At 32.3% G+C, this 17,122-nt stretch overlaps 6 protein-coding genes across 8 annotated transcripts; 5 read left to right on the top strand and 1 right to left on the bottom strand.

Annotated features, from left to right (window-relative positions):
* Positions 1 to 59: 59 nt before the first annotated feature.
* LOC128391481 (mitoferrin-1-like) lies at positions 60 to 2,360 on the top strand. Its single transcript, XM_053351379.1, has 3 exons — positions 60 to 360; positions 492 to 717; positions 1,060 to 2,360. Exons 1-3 carry the CDS (start codon positions 211 to 213, stop codon positions 1,614 to 1,616), a joined length of 933 nt encoding a protein of 310 aa, XP_053207354.1. The 5' UTR covers positions 60 to 210; the 3' UTR covers positions 1,617 to 2,360.
* A 2,320-nt stretch (positions 2,361 to 4,680) lies between these two features.
* Positions 4,681 to 7,391, top strand: LOC128391482 (eukaryotic translation initiation factor 4H-like). Its single transcript, XM_053351380.1, has 7 exons — positions 4,681 to 4,838; positions 5,160 to 5,328; positions 5,449 to 5,497; positions 5,589 to 5,653; positions 5,722 to 5,797; positions 6,028 to 6,516; positions 6,613 to 7,391. The coding sequence occupies exons 1-7, from the start codon at positions 4,795 to 4,797 to the stop codon at positions 6,630 to 6,632; spliced, it is 912 nt and encodes a 303-aa protein (XP_053207355.1). The 5' UTR covers positions 4,681 to 4,794; the 3' UTR covers positions 6,633 to 7,391.
* Positions 7,392 to 7,531: 140 nt separating this feature from the next.
* On the top strand, positions 7,532 to 9,234 carry LOC128391485 (mediator of RNA polymerase II transcription subunit 7-like). The gene is made up of 2 exons (XM_053351383.1): positions 7,532 to 8,014; positions 8,156 to 9,234. Exon 2 carries the CDS (start codon positions 8,211 to 8,213, stop codon positions 8,943 to 8,945), a length of 735 nt encoding a protein of 244 aa, XP_053207358.1. The 5' UTR covers positions 7,532 to 8,014; positions 8,156 to 8,210; the 3' UTR covers positions 8,946 to 9,234.
* Positions 9,235 to 9,435: 201 nt separating this feature from the next.
* LOC128391479 (alpha-ketoglutarate-dependent dioxygenase alkB homolog 4-like) lies at positions 9,436 to 11,383 on the top strand. Its single transcript, XM_053351377.1, has 2 exons — positions 9,436 to 10,203; positions 10,567 to 11,383. The coding sequence occupies exons 1-2, from the start codon at positions 9,498 to 9,500 to the stop codon at positions 11,004 to 11,006; spliced, it is 1,146 nt and encodes a 381-aa protein (XP_053207352.1). The 5' UTR covers positions 9,436 to 9,497; the 3' UTR covers positions 11,007 to 11,383.
* A 194-nt stretch (positions 11,384 to 11,577) lies between these two features.
* LOC128391490 (anaphase-promoting complex subunit 10-like) lies at positions 11,578 to 12,427 on the top strand. The gene has a single exon (XM_053351389.1). The coding sequence runs from the start codon at positions 11,722 to 11,724 to the stop codon at positions 12,301 to 12,303; it is 582 nt and encodes a 193-aa protein (XP_053207364.1). The 5' UTR covers positions 11,578 to 11,721; the 3' UTR covers positions 12,304 to 12,427.
* Positions 12,428 to 12,531: 104 nt separating this feature from the next.
* On the bottom strand, positions 12,532 to 15,801 carry LOC128391470 (ATP-dependent Clp protease ATP-binding subunit clpX-like, mitochondrial). Of its 3 annotated transcripts, none has more exons than XM_053351368.1 (6): positions 15,638 to 15,801; positions 14,981 to 15,146; positions 14,491 to 14,591; positions 14,237 to 14,405; positions 13,146 to 14,173; positions 12,532 to 13,073 (listed from the first exon to the last, which is right to left on the bottom strand). In XM_053351368.1, exons 1-6 carry the CDS (start codon positions 15,692 to 15,694, stop codon positions 12,876 to 12,878), a joined length of 1,719 nt encoding a protein of 572 aa, XP_053207343.1. In that variant the 5' UTR covers positions 15,695 to 15,801; the 3' UTR covers positions 12,532 to 12,875. The 3 variants fall into 3 exon arrangements, with proteins under 3 accessions (XP_053207343.1, XP_053207341.1, XP_053207342.1); XM_053351366.1 differs by having other exon boundaries at positions 14,491 to 14,648; positions 14,915 to 15,146; XM_053351367.1 differs by lacking the exon at positions 15,638 to 15,801 and adding an exon at positions 15,362 to 15,391 and having other exon boundaries at positions 14,491 to 14,648; positions 14,915 to 15,146.
* Between the last annotated feature and the right edge of the window lie 1,321 nt (positions 15,802 to 17,122).

Here is a 17,122-nt window from a genome sequence, read left to right on the forward strand (position 1 = left end):
TGTCACTGTGAATCGAAACCCATGAGTTTCTCATATGTTTCATTTGGAACAAAAAATTTGTATCAAAATTAGTTAATCATTTGATTTGTTTTCTTTTCGTTATTCGATGTTAATTAACTTGATTTTCTATTTGAATTTTATTTTATTTCTTCTTATTGTTTCCTCTAGTTAATTGTGACAAGTCTCTAGTGTAAATTGTCTGTTCTCACAATGGAAACGTCTAATGTATCTGTTTTTAATGATGAAGAGAATTCATATGAATCTCTTCCTAGTCATTACAGTTTCCATATTCACATGGCCGCTGGTGCCTTAGCCGGTATAGTTGAACATTGTGTTATGTTTCCAGTAGATTCAGTTAAAGTAAGTAATTTGATATTCACTTGAGTCATTGTAATAATCCTGCTTTTGTTTAAAATCAATTTCATTTTATTCTCATCTCATTTCTTGTTTTCTTTTCTCTTTTATTTTTCTTCTATTTCTTTTCATATTAGACCCGAATGCAAATTCTCTATCCAAGTCCTAAAGCTACATATAAATCGGTGCCTGAAGCTCTATTTAAAATTGTTCGTCATGAAGGTATTAAAAGACCTTTTCGAGGAGTCTCTGTGATGCTGATTGGCGCTGGACCAGCTCATGCTTTCTATTTCTCAATCTATGAAAAAGTCAAAAGATCTATTAGTGGTACGGAGACCGGTGGCCAAAGTCCTATTGCTCAAAGTAATTACAGTTCTCTATTCTATTACATCTGGCTTTCAGCTCTCATCAATGTCTAAGGAATAGAATATATCATGAAATTTTATAAATAACATTCATGTTGTGTCTATGTGTGAGTGTGAAAGAAAAGAGAGAGAGAGAGAGATGAGGAAAAGGAGGTTTGTAAAGCAAAGTGGTAATTTTATCTTTTTCTCAACAAGATTTAATTCGTTATCCATCTTTATGATGAATGAATATTACTAATGCAAATAGGCGACGTGATGCTTTACTCGTTTTTATAGAAATTTCTTGAAAAAATGATATGATATTGATATTTAATGACATTTTGTTATCTTTACTTTGCAGTGGCCGCTGGATGCTTAGCAACAGTGTTTCATGATGCATGGATGAATCCAGCGGAAACAGTTAAACAAAGGCTACAAATTTACAATAGTCAATATAGTCGTGCATTCCCGTGTTTTATGTCCATTTTCAGGAACGAAGGAATGAAAGCATTTTACCGAAGCTACACTACCCAACTTTCAATGAATATTCCCTTTCATTGTGTTCACCTTGTGGCCTACGAGTACTCACAAGAACTATTTAATCCCAATAGACAATACAATCCAACGACACATATCGCTAGTGGAGCCATTGGAGGTGCCGTTGCAAGTGCAATAACAACCCCACTAGATGTGTGTAAAACCCTTCTCAATACCCAAGATCCTCGAACCCTTCGAGCCTCTAAACAGGCTCGAATCAACGGTTTCTTTCATGCCATAGGAACGATTTATCGATGTTGCGGGATTAAAGGCTATTTTAATGGCCTCACTGCTCGAGTTATTTATTCAATTCCATCTACTGCATTATCCTGGTTAGCATACGAATCTTTTAAAGCGTTTCTCAAATCGGAAAATAGTTGAAACTTTATTAGGTTTTTTATATTCTATTTACCTAATTGTATAATAAACGACGAGGCGTTGGTGCTCTCGTTGTTTTCTCTCTCTCTCTCTCTCTCCTTTTCTCTATCTATCTGTCTATCTCTATCTCTCTCTTTTTGTCGCATTAACACATTATCGTCGATTGAGATGAAACATCAACGCCATCCCGCTGGTCAGTTTGTCTATTAGTCGGACAGTTTTTTTCCTTTGAGCTTCAATAAGAAAAAGACTGACAATAATCTTAATTGTGTTCTTTGTGATTTAATCAATGGGTAAATCATAACTCATGGCGATAATGTTGATAATAAGATTCAGGAGATTCAAAGTGCTTTTATCAAATCTAATTAGATTAGGCTTTGCGAAGTAATAATCAATTAAGAGATGAAAATGAATCAATACTTAATTGTTGAAATATTTTCTCTTTCTCTCTACCAAATTTCCCCCCTTGACTTAATTGTTGTCTAAATGATTTGGGTTATAAACCTATCATACAACAAGAACGAGAACTTAATTGTTTGTGTGTGAATTGTAGTGATCAATATGAATTTACAACACAATTTGATTTATAAATATAAAAAAAAGAAGTTACAATATTTAGAGAGAACAAATTTATTATTTCAATTGATTTAAACTAATTAAATTAATAGATTGATGTATATATGCCTTTGAATGAATTCGAGATTCAATTTGTAAAAATAAACAATAAACAAATTGTTACAAACTAAATATCGTTATGATTGTTATTTAACTACTCCCTTAATTATGATAGATTAAAATCTTGATTAGCAAATTGTGTTACATTTATTAATTTATGAGTCTTTCAATTTCAGGTACAATAAATTGTTCTCGAAATCAAGATAATCAATTTTAAGTCTTTCCAACAATTTTCATGATGATATTTAATTGTGATCATTTTTAAATCATAAATTAATTGTATCAATATTTAAAGAACCAATTTCCTTTTGTCATTTATTTTTCCAATCAGTTAATTGATTAGACTAATTTGTTAAAGCGTTTGATTACTTAATTGTCATCTCACAACAAGCTTCAAATTACACAATTAAATTTCAACCAGTTAAATTATTTGGAAATTAAATGAAAGTTAATCAGTCATTTCAATCGTCAATTATAATCATGTTTAATTGCTAAAATTATAAATTACAAATTTAATTTGTATAAATTGTGCTATTTTTGATTAAAATAACGATATTGACCTTGAGGTCAACGTTCAACTGGACATCGCGTCTTAATTGAGTTTTTTTATTTCTTCATTTGAATGGATTTACAAATGGTCCTCATTTTATACAATCGGTAACAATTAAATTCAGTTCGTCAATTTGATCAGAAAATTTTTAAAGTTGTGAGTAGATTATGAGCCATGGTGATTATCTTGATGTCGATTGACCAACTGAACCATTGATCTTAATGATTAGTGAACAATTAATAGTTTTTTAACTTTTTCTTACAGCATTTCTCAGTAACTTTCACCGAGTTACCAAGATGTTTAGTCGAGTTCCCATTTGGATTAGTCAACCCGATAGATGGCAGAATTTTTTTCAATTCTTTGTCTTTTACACGATTTTCATCGCTCCTGATAAACTTTAATTTGATTAACTTTACCTGTGAATTTAAAATTTAATTTTGTGTTATTGTTGTTTATCTTGTCACACGGATCAAGTTGGTACCAAAATTATGATAGTTAAACAGTTACTTTAGTTGTTTTTTGTCGCTCTTAAAACTGTTCTATTATTGCGTTGTAATAAGTTCAACCATTTTTGTTTCCTTGGTAAGTTTTGTTGGTAATTTGATACAACTTTCTTTTCTCTAACTCAAACTTATACTTTAAACTTTATACTTTAAATTTTATACTTTAAACACAATTAAACAAATGATTAAAATTACCTCACATTTATAATCAAAATTGTGTTTTCAGATTTTAAAAGATTGAAATTCTAATTTTATTTTCTCCTTTTCTTCATATCATACCTAATGAGTTAAACTTATTTGGACCTCATCTCCACTTCCACCCCAACCCTTGGTACTTATTTACAATCATCAAATTGGACCTTTGGACAATCAAACTAACCACCAGTCAATTAATATAATTTGTAAATTTTCTTTTGTTTTTACCTAATAATTTGTAAACCAAATCTATTGTAATTTCCCTCCCTGAAGTTGTCTGGCACAACTTTCCTCCCCAGGAGGAGCTACAGCACATAAACTGTAGTTAGAATGTTAAATCATTGCACCCACCAGGGTGTTACAAATAAATTGTCAATGAGTTTCGTAGATTATCAATTCATTTGGTCAACTTCTCGGAACAATTAGTCAAGTAGCTTTCTCATTAAAAAGACAATTAAAAAAATGGTTTCAAATCACAATTTAATTGTTTTCGTCTCCAAATACTTATTTTAGTAAACTTTTTTTCTATGTTTCGATAGAAAATTGTTTTAATTTTTTTTCGTAGTCACTGATGAATTTTGGGTAATTTTTTCATTTTATTCATCTTCATGTAATATTGAGCTACTTGACTAATTGTTCCGAGAAGTTGACAAAGAATTGAAAAAAATTCTGCCATCTATCGGGTAGACTAAATCAAATGGGAACTCGACTAAACATCTTGGTAACTCGGTGAAAGTTACTGAGAAATGCTGTATAAAAAGAACACAATTCAACTGAACTTGTGATATTAATCAACTAATGAGCCTCAGGAATAAAGTTTAATCACAATCGACGAAAAATAGAAAATAACTTTGTTCTGATTAGTTACGAAAACTTATTCGGTTATTTATTCGAAAAGTGTTCAATTTGATTGGCTCCATTTCACTTGTCTCATCCAATTAGATGAACATGACAATCAACTAATCACCTCAACTATCGTTCATTAGAAAACGAAATCACCACTGAAATGAGCAGAAAACATGAGCGCTCCCTATGGAACACGTGATGCATGTGAACTATTCTGACCAAAGAGAAAGAGGAAAAGAAAGAGAAGAGAAAGTGATCGTCGTTCCAGAGAAAAGCGAATGGAGTCGCCACTGTTTCCTTTTCTCTCTTTCTTTTTTCGTCTTTATTTCTCTGTCTTTTCCTCTCACTTTGAAAAGTGAAAATAATAGAAAAAAATCTCAACAATTTAATTTAATTTGGAATTAATTTGATTATGGCTTCTTCCGGTGTTCGTGGTTATTCTGATGGATTCTCCAGGTGAGTTAATTATCCGTTTCAGTTTCATTTTTCTCCTTAAAAACCAAATTCTATCCATTGTCTTGGTTTTAAAAACCCAACAAATCACATCAACACATAGCACATTAACATGCTTGTTGTTGGCTCTTTTCTCTCTCCCACTCTTCATCTCTCTCTTTTTTCCTCTTTTTGTTTCTCTCTCTCTCTTCATTTATCTTTATCTCTTTCTCTTCTCTATTTCTCTCTGTTTCTACCTCAGCGTTAAATGAACACATTTCATTAATTCTTTTTCCTATCTCTATTCTTTTGTTTCTTTTCAACTCTCCTTCCTTTTGTTTCCAGGGGTGGTAGAGACCGAGGAGGATCAGGCGGAAGATTCCAGGAAGATTCTTATAATTCACCTTATCCTGACCAAGCTTCACGATTTGAGCCACCTTACCAAATTTATGTCGGAAATTTGCCTTCCAATACTGTACAAGGCGATATTGATGTCATCTTTAAAAGTTTGAAGGTATTTAAATCGCAGCACATTCAACTGTTTTCATCGATTATTTTGCCAAACAAAATTAACTCATTTATTGAATTTCTTTCTGTTTTTTTTCTCCACTCAAATGTTATTCTCTTTGTATAGATTAGCACTAGTCGTCTAGTTCGAGATAGAGAATCTGATATATTTAAAGGTATGAAAATAACTAGACATTTTTTTCGTCTCTCTCCTTCTCTTTTGAAAATTAATTCTCATCATTAACTTGAACACTTCCTCTCTTTAAGGTTACGGATTCGTGGAATTTCAAGATGTAGAATCACTTAAAAAATCACTCGAACTCGATGGTGCGGTCAGTAGTCAAAATTGAACTGAATTTTAATATCTGTTTACTAATATCTCATTTTATTGTTTCTATAGGAATATTGTGGGCGAGTATTACGTATACATCCGTGTGATAATAAACGTAAAGATCAAAACCGAAATGCAAGAGGAGGTAATTTAACATCGTTACATCGTTCTTTATACAATCAAGTTCCTAAAATTGTTGATAACTCGGTGAAAATAGTAATTAATGAACACACAGGTTGTGTTAATATTGAATTAGGGAGTTTTATTTACCAACAATTTTGGGTACTTTGTCTATTCCTATAATCTTGTTTGTTTGCTCTGAGTTTTTTTTCACACATTTTTTTTTATTCTTTTCCTTGTGTTTTAAATTAACAGGTTTCGATCGCAATAGGGGACCTCAAACAATGAACAATCGAGGTAGAGGAGGCAATGGTGGTGGAGGTGGTGGTGGTTTTGTACCACAGAATCGGGGTGGTTTCTTCAATGATAGAGATGATCAAAGATCAGGAAGTGGAGGAAATGGTGGTGGTGGTTATAATGATAGAAGCTTCAATGATCGAGGATTCAGAGGCAGAAACTTTGATGATCGTGGTAAAAATAATTTTGGTAATCGTTATGGTGGTAATCGAAACTATAACAATCGAGATCGTAAGCCTGCTCCCGCTTACGAACCTTCTGAGTTCAAAGAGCCAACCGACGAGGAGATTGCTAATCGACCTAAACTAAAACTTTTGCCTCGTAGCAAAGCTGAACCAGTCAACGATTTGGCTGATACTAAAGACAGAGACGCCATTTTTGGAGGCGCTCGACCTAGAGATGAAAAAGTTTATGAAGAAAGACGAAGAAAAGAGTCTGAAAAATCAGGTTTGTTTCTTTTTCTTTTTTCTTTCTCTTTCGCGCTTTTTTGAATAGCTTAAGTAGCTAATATTTATCTTTTCTTTTTCTTTATCAATTTTACAGAAGACGTTGCATCCAATTAATTGTGTTTGCTTCTTTCTCGTATTCTACTGATCACACTCACAACCATCAATAATTAAATGTTGATCGCGCTTCTTCATTTTCAAAAAGACGCTACTCAGAATTTTCAATTTCTTCACAAAATCTTCTCTTTTTTTCCTGTTGCATGGATGAAAAATCAATCAACTAAAAAATTAAAATCATTCAAAATCCAGTAATTTATCAATCATGTATAAAACGAAAAACACCAAAACCAGCCAATCAACCAGCACATCAACATCAGCAAACAACAACAACAAAAAACATTATATAACACACACATACACACTACACATACACTAAAATTAATTAATTAATTGACCGACCGAGAAGCTAAAGACATATACTACCTATGGACTTTTCTTCCGCAATCATACCCAAATTACCAATTAACAAATGGTAAAAATAATTAGCTTGTTACATATAAACACAAAAATATGAAATCAACGCAAAAATCATTTGGATGTATGGACACAATGGATAAACAAAATTGATTCTTACAATTGTATTCTAATATCTTCATGTGTCAATCTTACATTTATCCTCTTTTTTGTCTTTTTTCATTTCTCGAAATGAAAATTTATGTCGCTTCGAAATTTTTGTTGGCCCTTTTTTTCTTCTTCTTTAGGATCTGCTTTTTTTGTCATTCTCTCTCTTTTTTCTTCTCTCTCTCTCTCTCTCTCTCCTTTCTCTCCTTTGTGCTGGTGTATCACTGGCAGAATTAAATTTTCACATCACTCTAATCATCTCTCTTTCTCTCTCTATTTTTCTTTCTCTTTTTCTCCATCTCTTGTCGACACTTTCTTTCAATAGAATTCCATTATTAATTCAACACAAGATGATTAACTTTTTTTTACAGAAGAACAATAAAGAGAGAAAATGAGAAGAACAATTAAAAAAAATGGTGGAATCATTTTCTCAAATCAACTCGTTGCCTTTAAAACAGAATTAGAAAAGAATACGTGTTACATGTGAGACGAAAATCGAAAGGAAAAAGACACACTTGTGTACAGGAATAGGAATTTAAATCAAGGTGCAAAAGTGCAAACTAATTGTTGCAAAAGCTAAGAAATTAAAATTAATCCGGTTAATCAGAAAGTAAAGAGTAAATGTTTACCATTTCGTATTTGCCTCTCTCCGAACTGCGCATGCGCAGTTATGAAACCTCCTTTTTAGAGAATTTTTTAAAAGAGAGTCGGTAAGTCTATTGGAGATCCAAATGCTTTTTGGTTTTCTTTAGAAAATGTAATTTTTTTTCTTTCTGATCAACAATCTAATTAAATTGTTTTGTTTCTCATTTTATATTAATTTTTCTTGATTTTCTTATTCACCTGATCCCTTTTCCTCCCTCCCCAGCCCCCCACAGGTAAATTACTTTCAATGGTACATTTGTAGTTTGATGTTGTGTGAATGTTTCTCACTCAGTGTGTTTTTACCTTAAACCTTGTGATTAATTGTTGTCTCTGTAATATAAAGTGATAAACTGAAAACTTGTTTTGTATTTCAGTTTTGTCGCCTTAAGTGGCCTCTCTAACCCTGGGCACCCGTTTTGTGCGGGTAATATGACAAATCAAGCTCCACAATCAAGTACACCACCGACCATCTCCTCGTCTTATCCATTACCTCCTACCTTATTGATTCAATGGTATTCTGATGAAAATATTTCTCAAGGCCTTAACCCTGAGCCACCCGCTCCAATTACCGATGGATCTTATTCTATGTTTGCTGTTGAGATAAAAGTTGATGAGCCGATAATTCGTACTTTAGAAGATCAGGATATCAAACGTTTATACCCCAAAGAATATGACTACCGGCGTGAGATTAAAAAGATGAACGTCTCTTTGATGGCGAGTATGTTAGACCTTTTAGATGCGTTAATTAAGTGCCCAGAATCACCCAAAAGACAGGAAAAATGTACCGATATCGAAATGTTATTCATTCAAATGCACCATCTTCTAAACGAGATGAGACCACATCAAGCCAGGGAAACTATTCGTGTTAAATTGGACCGACAAAAGAAACAACGTCTAGAAATGATTAATAAACTTGAAACTCATATTGAGGAAGTTATTGAGATTGTCAACTCTAGTATTACCTCGATACCTGATATTGTGGGCTCATCAATTGATCTAACTGATTATATGGATGATGATTCAACTAGTGACAAAGAAGAGACTGATGTAGATTCAAATTCTAACAATTCCAGGGATGAACAAATTGATCAAGTTACTCTGTTGACTCAATTGGATTTTCTTATGTGTGATATTGTTGATAATCTACAAGTTGAAGCTTATTAAGAATTATTTCAGTTTGTGAAAAGAAACATTTTTAGGAAAACAAAAATCAAAGCAAAAAGAAAGGATAATCCATTTTCATCCATTTTCCCTTCATCCAAATAATTAAAGCCCATAATCTACGGATAATTGAGATAAAATTGTTTCTCATTGTGTCTTCAACACGAGCATCAAAAATCTAGCCAAAGGACAATTTATATGTAAATCATATTCACCATCTTCTACTGTGATCACAACTTTTTTTTCTTCGAATTTAAAACTTTTGTTATCATCTAGCTTGAAGCTAGTTCATCAACTCGCACATCAATACAACGTCGTTTATAACCATCACATCATCAACATTTTCACCATCATCATCACACTTTACACAATATTTTCATAAAAACATCAACATTACACTTGGCGAGTCACATTTTACTCGTTTTCCTCTTTTTTGACTAATCTTCATCCTTTTCTCATCATTTTGATCTTCGTTTTTTTTTCTACCTGTTAACTTATACTATTAATATTGTGTACCCCGCAGTCAACACACACTCACATAAACAACCTGCAAATATGAATGATGATAAGAGTGACCAGAAAATGTCTACTAAATTGGATAATGTTGTTGGAACGTTTGGAGATCGACCATGTGGTTGTAAAGGCATTCGAACTTGTCTTCTTTGTGAAAAAGATTTGTTAATTTTCCAAAGGAATGAGTTGGTTGAAAATCAACAATTAGCTAAAACAATTGTCTACACTTTTTGCTCCCAATGTGGAACTAAAGCTTGGTTAAATGATGATCATCGCACTCATCATCTGAAAACATATGATTCACACGAGGGATCATCATCATCATCACCATGCCAGCAAAAAAAATCTATTTCTTCATCTATTTTGAATCCTACAATTGTTACTGAAAATGATGATGCTTATGAAAAACTCTTACCTCAATTTGTCCCGGTAAAAGGTATAACCTTGATATCGAATGTTATTAATGAAGATGAGGAGCAATTAATTGTCTCTCTAATTGATGATCCCGAAACCCCATCACCATGGGTCTCTTCACAATCTGGTAGACGGAAACAAGATTATGGGCCTAAAGTTAATTTTCGTAAGCAAAAAGTTAAATTAACTGGTTTCCATGGTTTACCTGATTATGGCCATAAATTATTTCGTAAACTGTCAATGGTCACCGAGGTTTTAAATGATTTTATTCCCGTTGAACTTTGTAACTTGGAATATGTTCCTGAAAGAGGTTCATCAATTGATCCTCATCTGGGTTAGTTTAGCGATTAAATTTCCATCTAAAATTAATTATTCATTAAATTAATCAAATTCTAATGAATCTTTAAAAATTTCATCCTCAAGAGTTATAAATACCTTTGATGATAAAAGTCCACTATTTTCTCGTTACCTTTAATTGTTGCAACTTTTATCTATCTATTAAATATTAATTGAATAATATTTATGAAAATTTTTCTCATATAACAATTTCATCTAATATTTAATGATTTTATTATTATTACTTGTTAATCAGTTTTAATTACCAAATGTGTTTTCATACAATTACATAAGTTATTAACTGTAATAATAACTGTAATTTTGATTGTTTTTTTTTCTTCATTTTTGCTTCTAATTACAGATGATGATTGGCTTTGGGGTGAAAGATTAGTTACAATTAATTTGATCTCAGAAACGCGATTAACATTAAGTCCAGTTGTACGGTCACAGGGAAAGGACGATAACCATAGTCAACTGGATGGAGATTATAATCATCGAAATGTGGAAATTGAGATTCCGTTACCTTGTCGAAGTTTATTAATTCTCTACGATGAAGCTCGATATAAATGGTATCATGCAATTAAGAGGGAACATATTACCTCACGTCGAATTGGAATAACAATTAGAGAATTGACTTCTCTCTTCTTGCCAAAAGGTCAACTCTATTCATCTATTGGCGAAGAAATTTTATCGATTGCTAGTAAACAGCTTTCGTGTAAATTGTCACAATCAGAGCAACAGTTAGAAGAGGAAGAAAAAACTTACATCGATAATTCAAACATTAAACTCTTAGGAAGATAATTGTACATATATAACTGTGTCGAGAGAAAACCAAATGATTGATAAAATTCAACAACATTTTACTTCAACTGATTAAAAAAAAACAAAGAAGCAACCAGAAAACAATTGGAAACTAATCAAATCATCAGCTACTAAGATCTACAATTAAAATGAAGAAAATCATTTGTTCCAAATATTAAGAAAAAAAACTAATAACTATTAAATTGTAAATGTAGATCTTGGTGGCTGTGATAGAACAAGAAGAAAGACAGATTGTGAAAGGAAAACAAAAACAATTAATATCATTGTCAAATTTTTTTAGGGTAATTAAAAAGCTGTATTTACTTACAATTAATTGATAAGTTGAATAAATTTGCTTTTCTATGGCAATCAGATGAGCTTTTTGTGTGTTTCTCATCATTTATTTAACTCTTGACCACTCAAATCTACCAGTAGAGATGAAAGATAACCAAGAAATAGAAACTATTTAATTTCGCAAATTTAACAATTAAAATGATTAATTTAATTGCGATGAACAGTTCGCGCCCTCTGTTGGTTGGGAAAAGAATAAAATTTTTGTTTATTTTTATCAAATTAATTTTTGGACCAAAGAGTTTGGTGAATGATCAAGTTCAAATTGATAAGTTGTTAGTTTCTTATTACTTGTAAGTTGATTTGTTGATTGTTTAAAATTTTGTTCTGATTGTTTTTATTGTAATCAAGTGAAAAATATTAAATGATGAATTCGAGTAAAAGTTCAAGTAAAGGTGAAATTGATCCAGTGTTGAAGAAGCGGCGATCTCATGTTCGTGAGGTCGGAAGCCAAGGGGTTTGGTCACTTTCTTCATGCAAAGCGGGATTTGGAGTGGACCAATTAAGAGATGACAATTTAGAAAGTTATTGGCAATCAGATGGTCCTCAGCCTCATTTGGTTAACGTGCAATTTAAAAAGAAAACCTGTATAGAAGATATTTGTATTTATGCCGATTTTAAACTAGATGAGTCTTATACTCCTTCAAGAATCTCTATTCGGACGGGAAGTCATTTTCATGATCTTCAAGAGGTCGAGGTCATGGAACTACAAGAGCCCACTGGATGGATTCATATCGATTGTCGTCAGGCCAATAATGGTCAAGGTATACGAGCATTTCTCGTTCAAATCGCCATTTTATCCAACCATCAGAATGGCCGAGATACTCACATAAGGCAGATCAAAATTTACTCGACCGCCAAAGAGGATAACGCGTTTAGCAATAATGTTGACCTGCCGTTCAACTTTACCACCGTTGACCTTAATAAGCATACGACGATTCGGTAAATCAATTGATTCCCTTACAAATATGATTGATTTATAAATCAGTAATTCATTAACCTTTCTTCACCTGAGAAAAGACCACAAACTGTTTTTACCAGCAATTGATTAAAACTAATGTTTTCCTCTATTTTTGTCACAAATGAAATCAATTCCAATTAAATTAATCCAAAAAAAATTTCTCTTAATACCTTTAATGTACTTCTGATGTTAAATCAAAACGAAAAGCAAAAATAATTTGACCAAAGCTGTTTTGTTTATTAACAGTTACAAACAATTTGTTGTTGCTGCTTTTTTGATGATAATTTGGATAACGATGATGATTGTTGATGATTATGATGATTGACTTTTTGTAGAATTTTTTTTCCTGCTTATAATTACATTTATGACAACACGGTTCCGGATATGTAATGAGACGATGATTAGTTCAGGTAAGTTTACATATCTGCTGGCAATTCAATCCAATAATTCAATTCAATTGAACATTTTGGAGACTATTAAAATGTTTACAAGTGAAGACAGAAAATGAAATTTTGTGTTGTCTTATATTAGCTTAAAGTGTAGATTGGTTTGTTTAATCAGCCGATTGATGATCTATCTTTAAATCTCTCGTCGAAATTTCTTTCCTCGAAAGGTTCACTTTCACTTGATTGTTCCGAACTAGATGAGTAGATATATTTTGGTTTACAATTGCCCATGACAACATCTTCATCAATGAAAACCTCGGTGATATTAGATCCTGGAATCTCAAACATTGCATCAAGTAATAAGGTCTCCTAGAAAAATTGAAGGAAAGAGAAAAATTTTAAATCATTTTGATAATTAGATAACAAGATCAATTAACTAACCATGATTGCTCGTAATCCTCTAGCTCCGGTTTTTCTTTCCATGGCTAGTTTAGCAATCTTTTTTAAGGCATTCTCGTTGAAATTAAGCTCAACCTTATCCATGGAGAAAAGCATTTTATATTGAGGCACCAAAGCATTTTGAGGTTTTGTCAAAATATCGACTAACATTGCGTCCGTTAAACTGTGGAAGGGAACTACAACCGGGAATCGACCTACAAATTCAGGGATCATACCGAATTCTATTAAATCTCGAGCTTCCACACATCTGAGAAGAGCGTCTTTCTCGGCTAAATCTTCAGCCGTTGAATTGGATGAATAATTGTTGGCTACATCGGCAGCGGAAACTGCACGACGACCAAGTGATTCGGAAACAGTTGCACCAAAGCCAAGATATTTTTGATTTTTACGGCGACTAACGACTCGATCAAGCCCATTAAAAGCTCCTGAGGCAACGAAAAGTATATTCGTTGTGTCAACAGTTATTCCATCGCCTCGGAGTTTACGAGCATTTCGCTCGGGAAAGGTGACTAATGTACCTTCAAGCATTTTCAACATTCCCTGTTGGACACCTTCACCTCCAACATCTCTCAATTGATGAATTCCCGGAACAGCACCAATTTTATCCACCTCATCAAGAAAGACAATACCCTGTTGTGCCCTTTCAACATTGAAATTGGCATCTTGTAATAATTTGGCGATAACTGATTCAATATCTTCGCCAACATAACCCGCTTGAGTTAAAGTGGTACAATCACAGATAGCAAAAGGAACCTCCAAACATTTGGCTATTGTTTGGGCTAAAAGTGTTTTACCACTTCCGGTGGGCCCAAGTAATAGAATGTTTGACTTTTCCAATCGTAGTTCATGAGTTTTAGAGTCAAGTATGTCTGATCCTCGATTAGCTGATCGAGGTCCAGAATTAAAACCCTCTGAATTGGACTCTCCACCAGGGAAAGATGAATGATGAGCAAAATTACTCACTCCAAGAGCATTGCTACTATGACCCAGTCCAGAAATATTAAGTAAATCTGTTAAAAGAGAAAATAGAAATTAGATCATCACAAACATGGAAGTTAAACTAATCGTCTAACCATTGGAATGAGTCTCGATTATTGTCCCTTCTTGTGCTCCGGTTGTTTGCTTGTTCGAACTATATGGGATATTGTTGTAAATTCTCTTGTAGTGATTGTAAACAGCTACTGACAGAACCTTCTTTGCTTGTTCTTGTCCGATTACATGTCGATTTAAATACTCGTAAATCTTTGAGTTGGTTAAAAGAGAAGAGGAAGCAAATTAGTTTCTATTCATCAACGGAAATTAGCTTATCGAGTGGAGGAAATTTTACCTTCTTTGGAGGAGGAGGTGGAGGTCTTCTTGTTGAATTTGAATTGTCTGAACTGTTTTTAGATGTACGAGCTTCTTGAATTGTCTTTTTTGAATCCATATCTGATAGAACAACGAAAAAATGGTGACATTTTTCACATTTAACGAATCGAGTTGAGGCTGTAAGAAAAAAAAAGAAGAAAAATTAATGAAAGAGAAAGTAAAATGATACCTGAGGCCATTTCAATAACATTTTTACTGATGATATTGAAGATAAAGAAATGAAAAGAAAGAGAAAGTAAATACAAGAAAACGGGATTGAGGTCATTTGTGAATGAGAATATCGGAAAGTGAAAAATCAAATGACCTCTACTTTTTGCTTCAAATTGAAAATAAAATTCAATCTGATGAAATCAATGATGCAATTTAACACGATTAATACTTACAAACAAAGGTTTCCACTTGGGTACATGGGTTTCCACATTTAGGACAACTGAGTTGTCCATCTTTACCTTCACCTGAGGTTTGAGAGTAAAACTTTTTACCAATAGTAGTTGTTAAAAGATTTGTGAATTGCCCTGATGAGGCAAGTAATTGTTCATCAAATTGTGGCGAAATAGCAGATGAATAAGGACATTTGTTGACCAGGTAAGTTGTAGCTCTCACAAGTCGATTTCGCTAGAAAGGAGTAAAAGAGAAATAAAAACAAAGATGAGAATAACAATCTAGAGTAAGAAGAAAAAGTTGAAATCGAAAACATCTCAAGGATTGATAGAAATCAATAACATTAGAATCATTGACCAAGGTTGACAACATTTCTAAGAAAAACTTAATTGTATACGTTGGAAGCAAGTACACTGAGAGAGACGAAGAGAATTAAAAATTAACTCAACAATTATAAAGATCATTTAAACACCAATAACAAAACGAATAAAAAAATAAGGTAAACAACATGGAGGAAGAAAAGCTAATGAAATTACAAAAACAGGAACAAATAAACGATTATAATGATTAGATGATTAACTTTAGAAAATCATAAATGATCAACACAATAGAAAATAATTTAAACCATATGATGAACAAATAAATAACAATGATGATAAAACAGAAAATGAAAGAGACCAGAAAAAAATAAAGATTACAAAATGTTAAAAGACTAATTGTTTTACCTTAAGACAGTGAGTAGACAAACTGGTTGGATTAAATTTACTTTTAATCGTATTCATATCAATTAATTAAATGAAATAGAAAATAAAATATAATTCCAATTGAATGAACCAACAAAATAATAACAACAATCAATTAACAATCAAGAAATTTAATAACATCAACAAAATGAATTCAATTCATAATTTGTTTTCCCGTTTTAGGGGAGATCAAGTGATCATGCGTAGAAGTCATTGCTTCTGCGCAGGAGAACAATTGTTCTCCCAATGTTACAATAGGCTCATATTGGATTCTTTTATTGTTTCGAACATTCTCTCAACAATAATAATAATTCTTTTGATGTATTTCATTTTTTGTCTATTTGTTATTATATCTTTTTCATTCAGTGACCATTTCCATGATGGATAGACCCCAATAAGTTCATTTACATGTTCCGGTGTCTTCAGTATGTGGACCATTATTGTTTCTTTTTTGTCACAACAGCAAATTTGAGTTTTGAGTATGAATTTTCTCGTTTCTTTGTGCCATTCAAATAGTTGATATGGTGAGTATAATCTTATATTTTTGTTCATTCTTGGGTTTATTATTGTGTCCATTGTCTCATGTATTTTTCTCATTCTTATCATTAATTCATTCACCATTGTCTCCACTTCTCTATTTATTTTAGATCTCGTTTTCCATTTGATTTTCATTATTTTTTGGCTTTCTGGTTTCCTTTTTATTTTGGTCCATTCACTCACACAAAATGACCAGTTCCAGTAATCGATTGTTGATATTATTGCCATTATGTCTTGGTTTGTCTTTGATGATCCATTTATCGCTTTGATGAGTTGATGACAAATAGGTAAATGTGTAAATTTCATTTTCTTTGCTATGTCCACCAATATTTTTATTGTTATTATTTTTGCTTCATATTCGCTGAATTTTCCTTCAATCTCCATGTTTAGACTCTGGTTTTCTAATATTAATAATATTATTATTCTTTCATTGTCTTTGTAGATTCCAATTTTTGGAAATGTGCAGTTGTTACACTTTTCGATTCTGTTTACTTTTGATATCTCTGGTTGGTTCTTTGTTGGTAGAAATTCAATTTTTTCTGTTGTTAGCTGAAAGTGGTTAATAATTATTTTCGATTCGTTGTTGTAAATGTCCCATTCAATGACTCTGGTTAATTGTCTTCTCGGAACGCTGTTTATGTTTAATATCATTTCTTGTGACCATCTGCCAAAGTTTTTCAGTCCAATCATTGTTGATGTATTTTTGTTGATTATTTGTTGAATTTTTTCTCCCAATTCCATGTAATTTGGTCTCATTATCCATCCATAATCGATGTTAGTTATTATTGAATAGATGTAAGTATCCATTATCAATTTTCTCATTTTCAATTTTAATCTTCCAATGTATTCATATGAATGTGATATTGGTTCCATTGCTTTGATTAATTTTTCCTCTATCAGTCTTTCATATCTTATCATTGTGTGGCAATT

The sequence above is a fragment of the Panonychus citri genome, unplaced genomic scaffold, assembly GCF_014898815.1.
Source record: "Panonychus citri isolate SS breed McGregor unplaced genomic scaffold, ASM1489881v1 Contig00134, whole genome shotgun sequence".
NCBI classification, from domain to species: domain Eukaryota; kingdom Metazoa; phylum Arthropoda; class Arachnida; order Trombidiformes; family Tetranychidae; genus Panonychus; species Panonychus citri.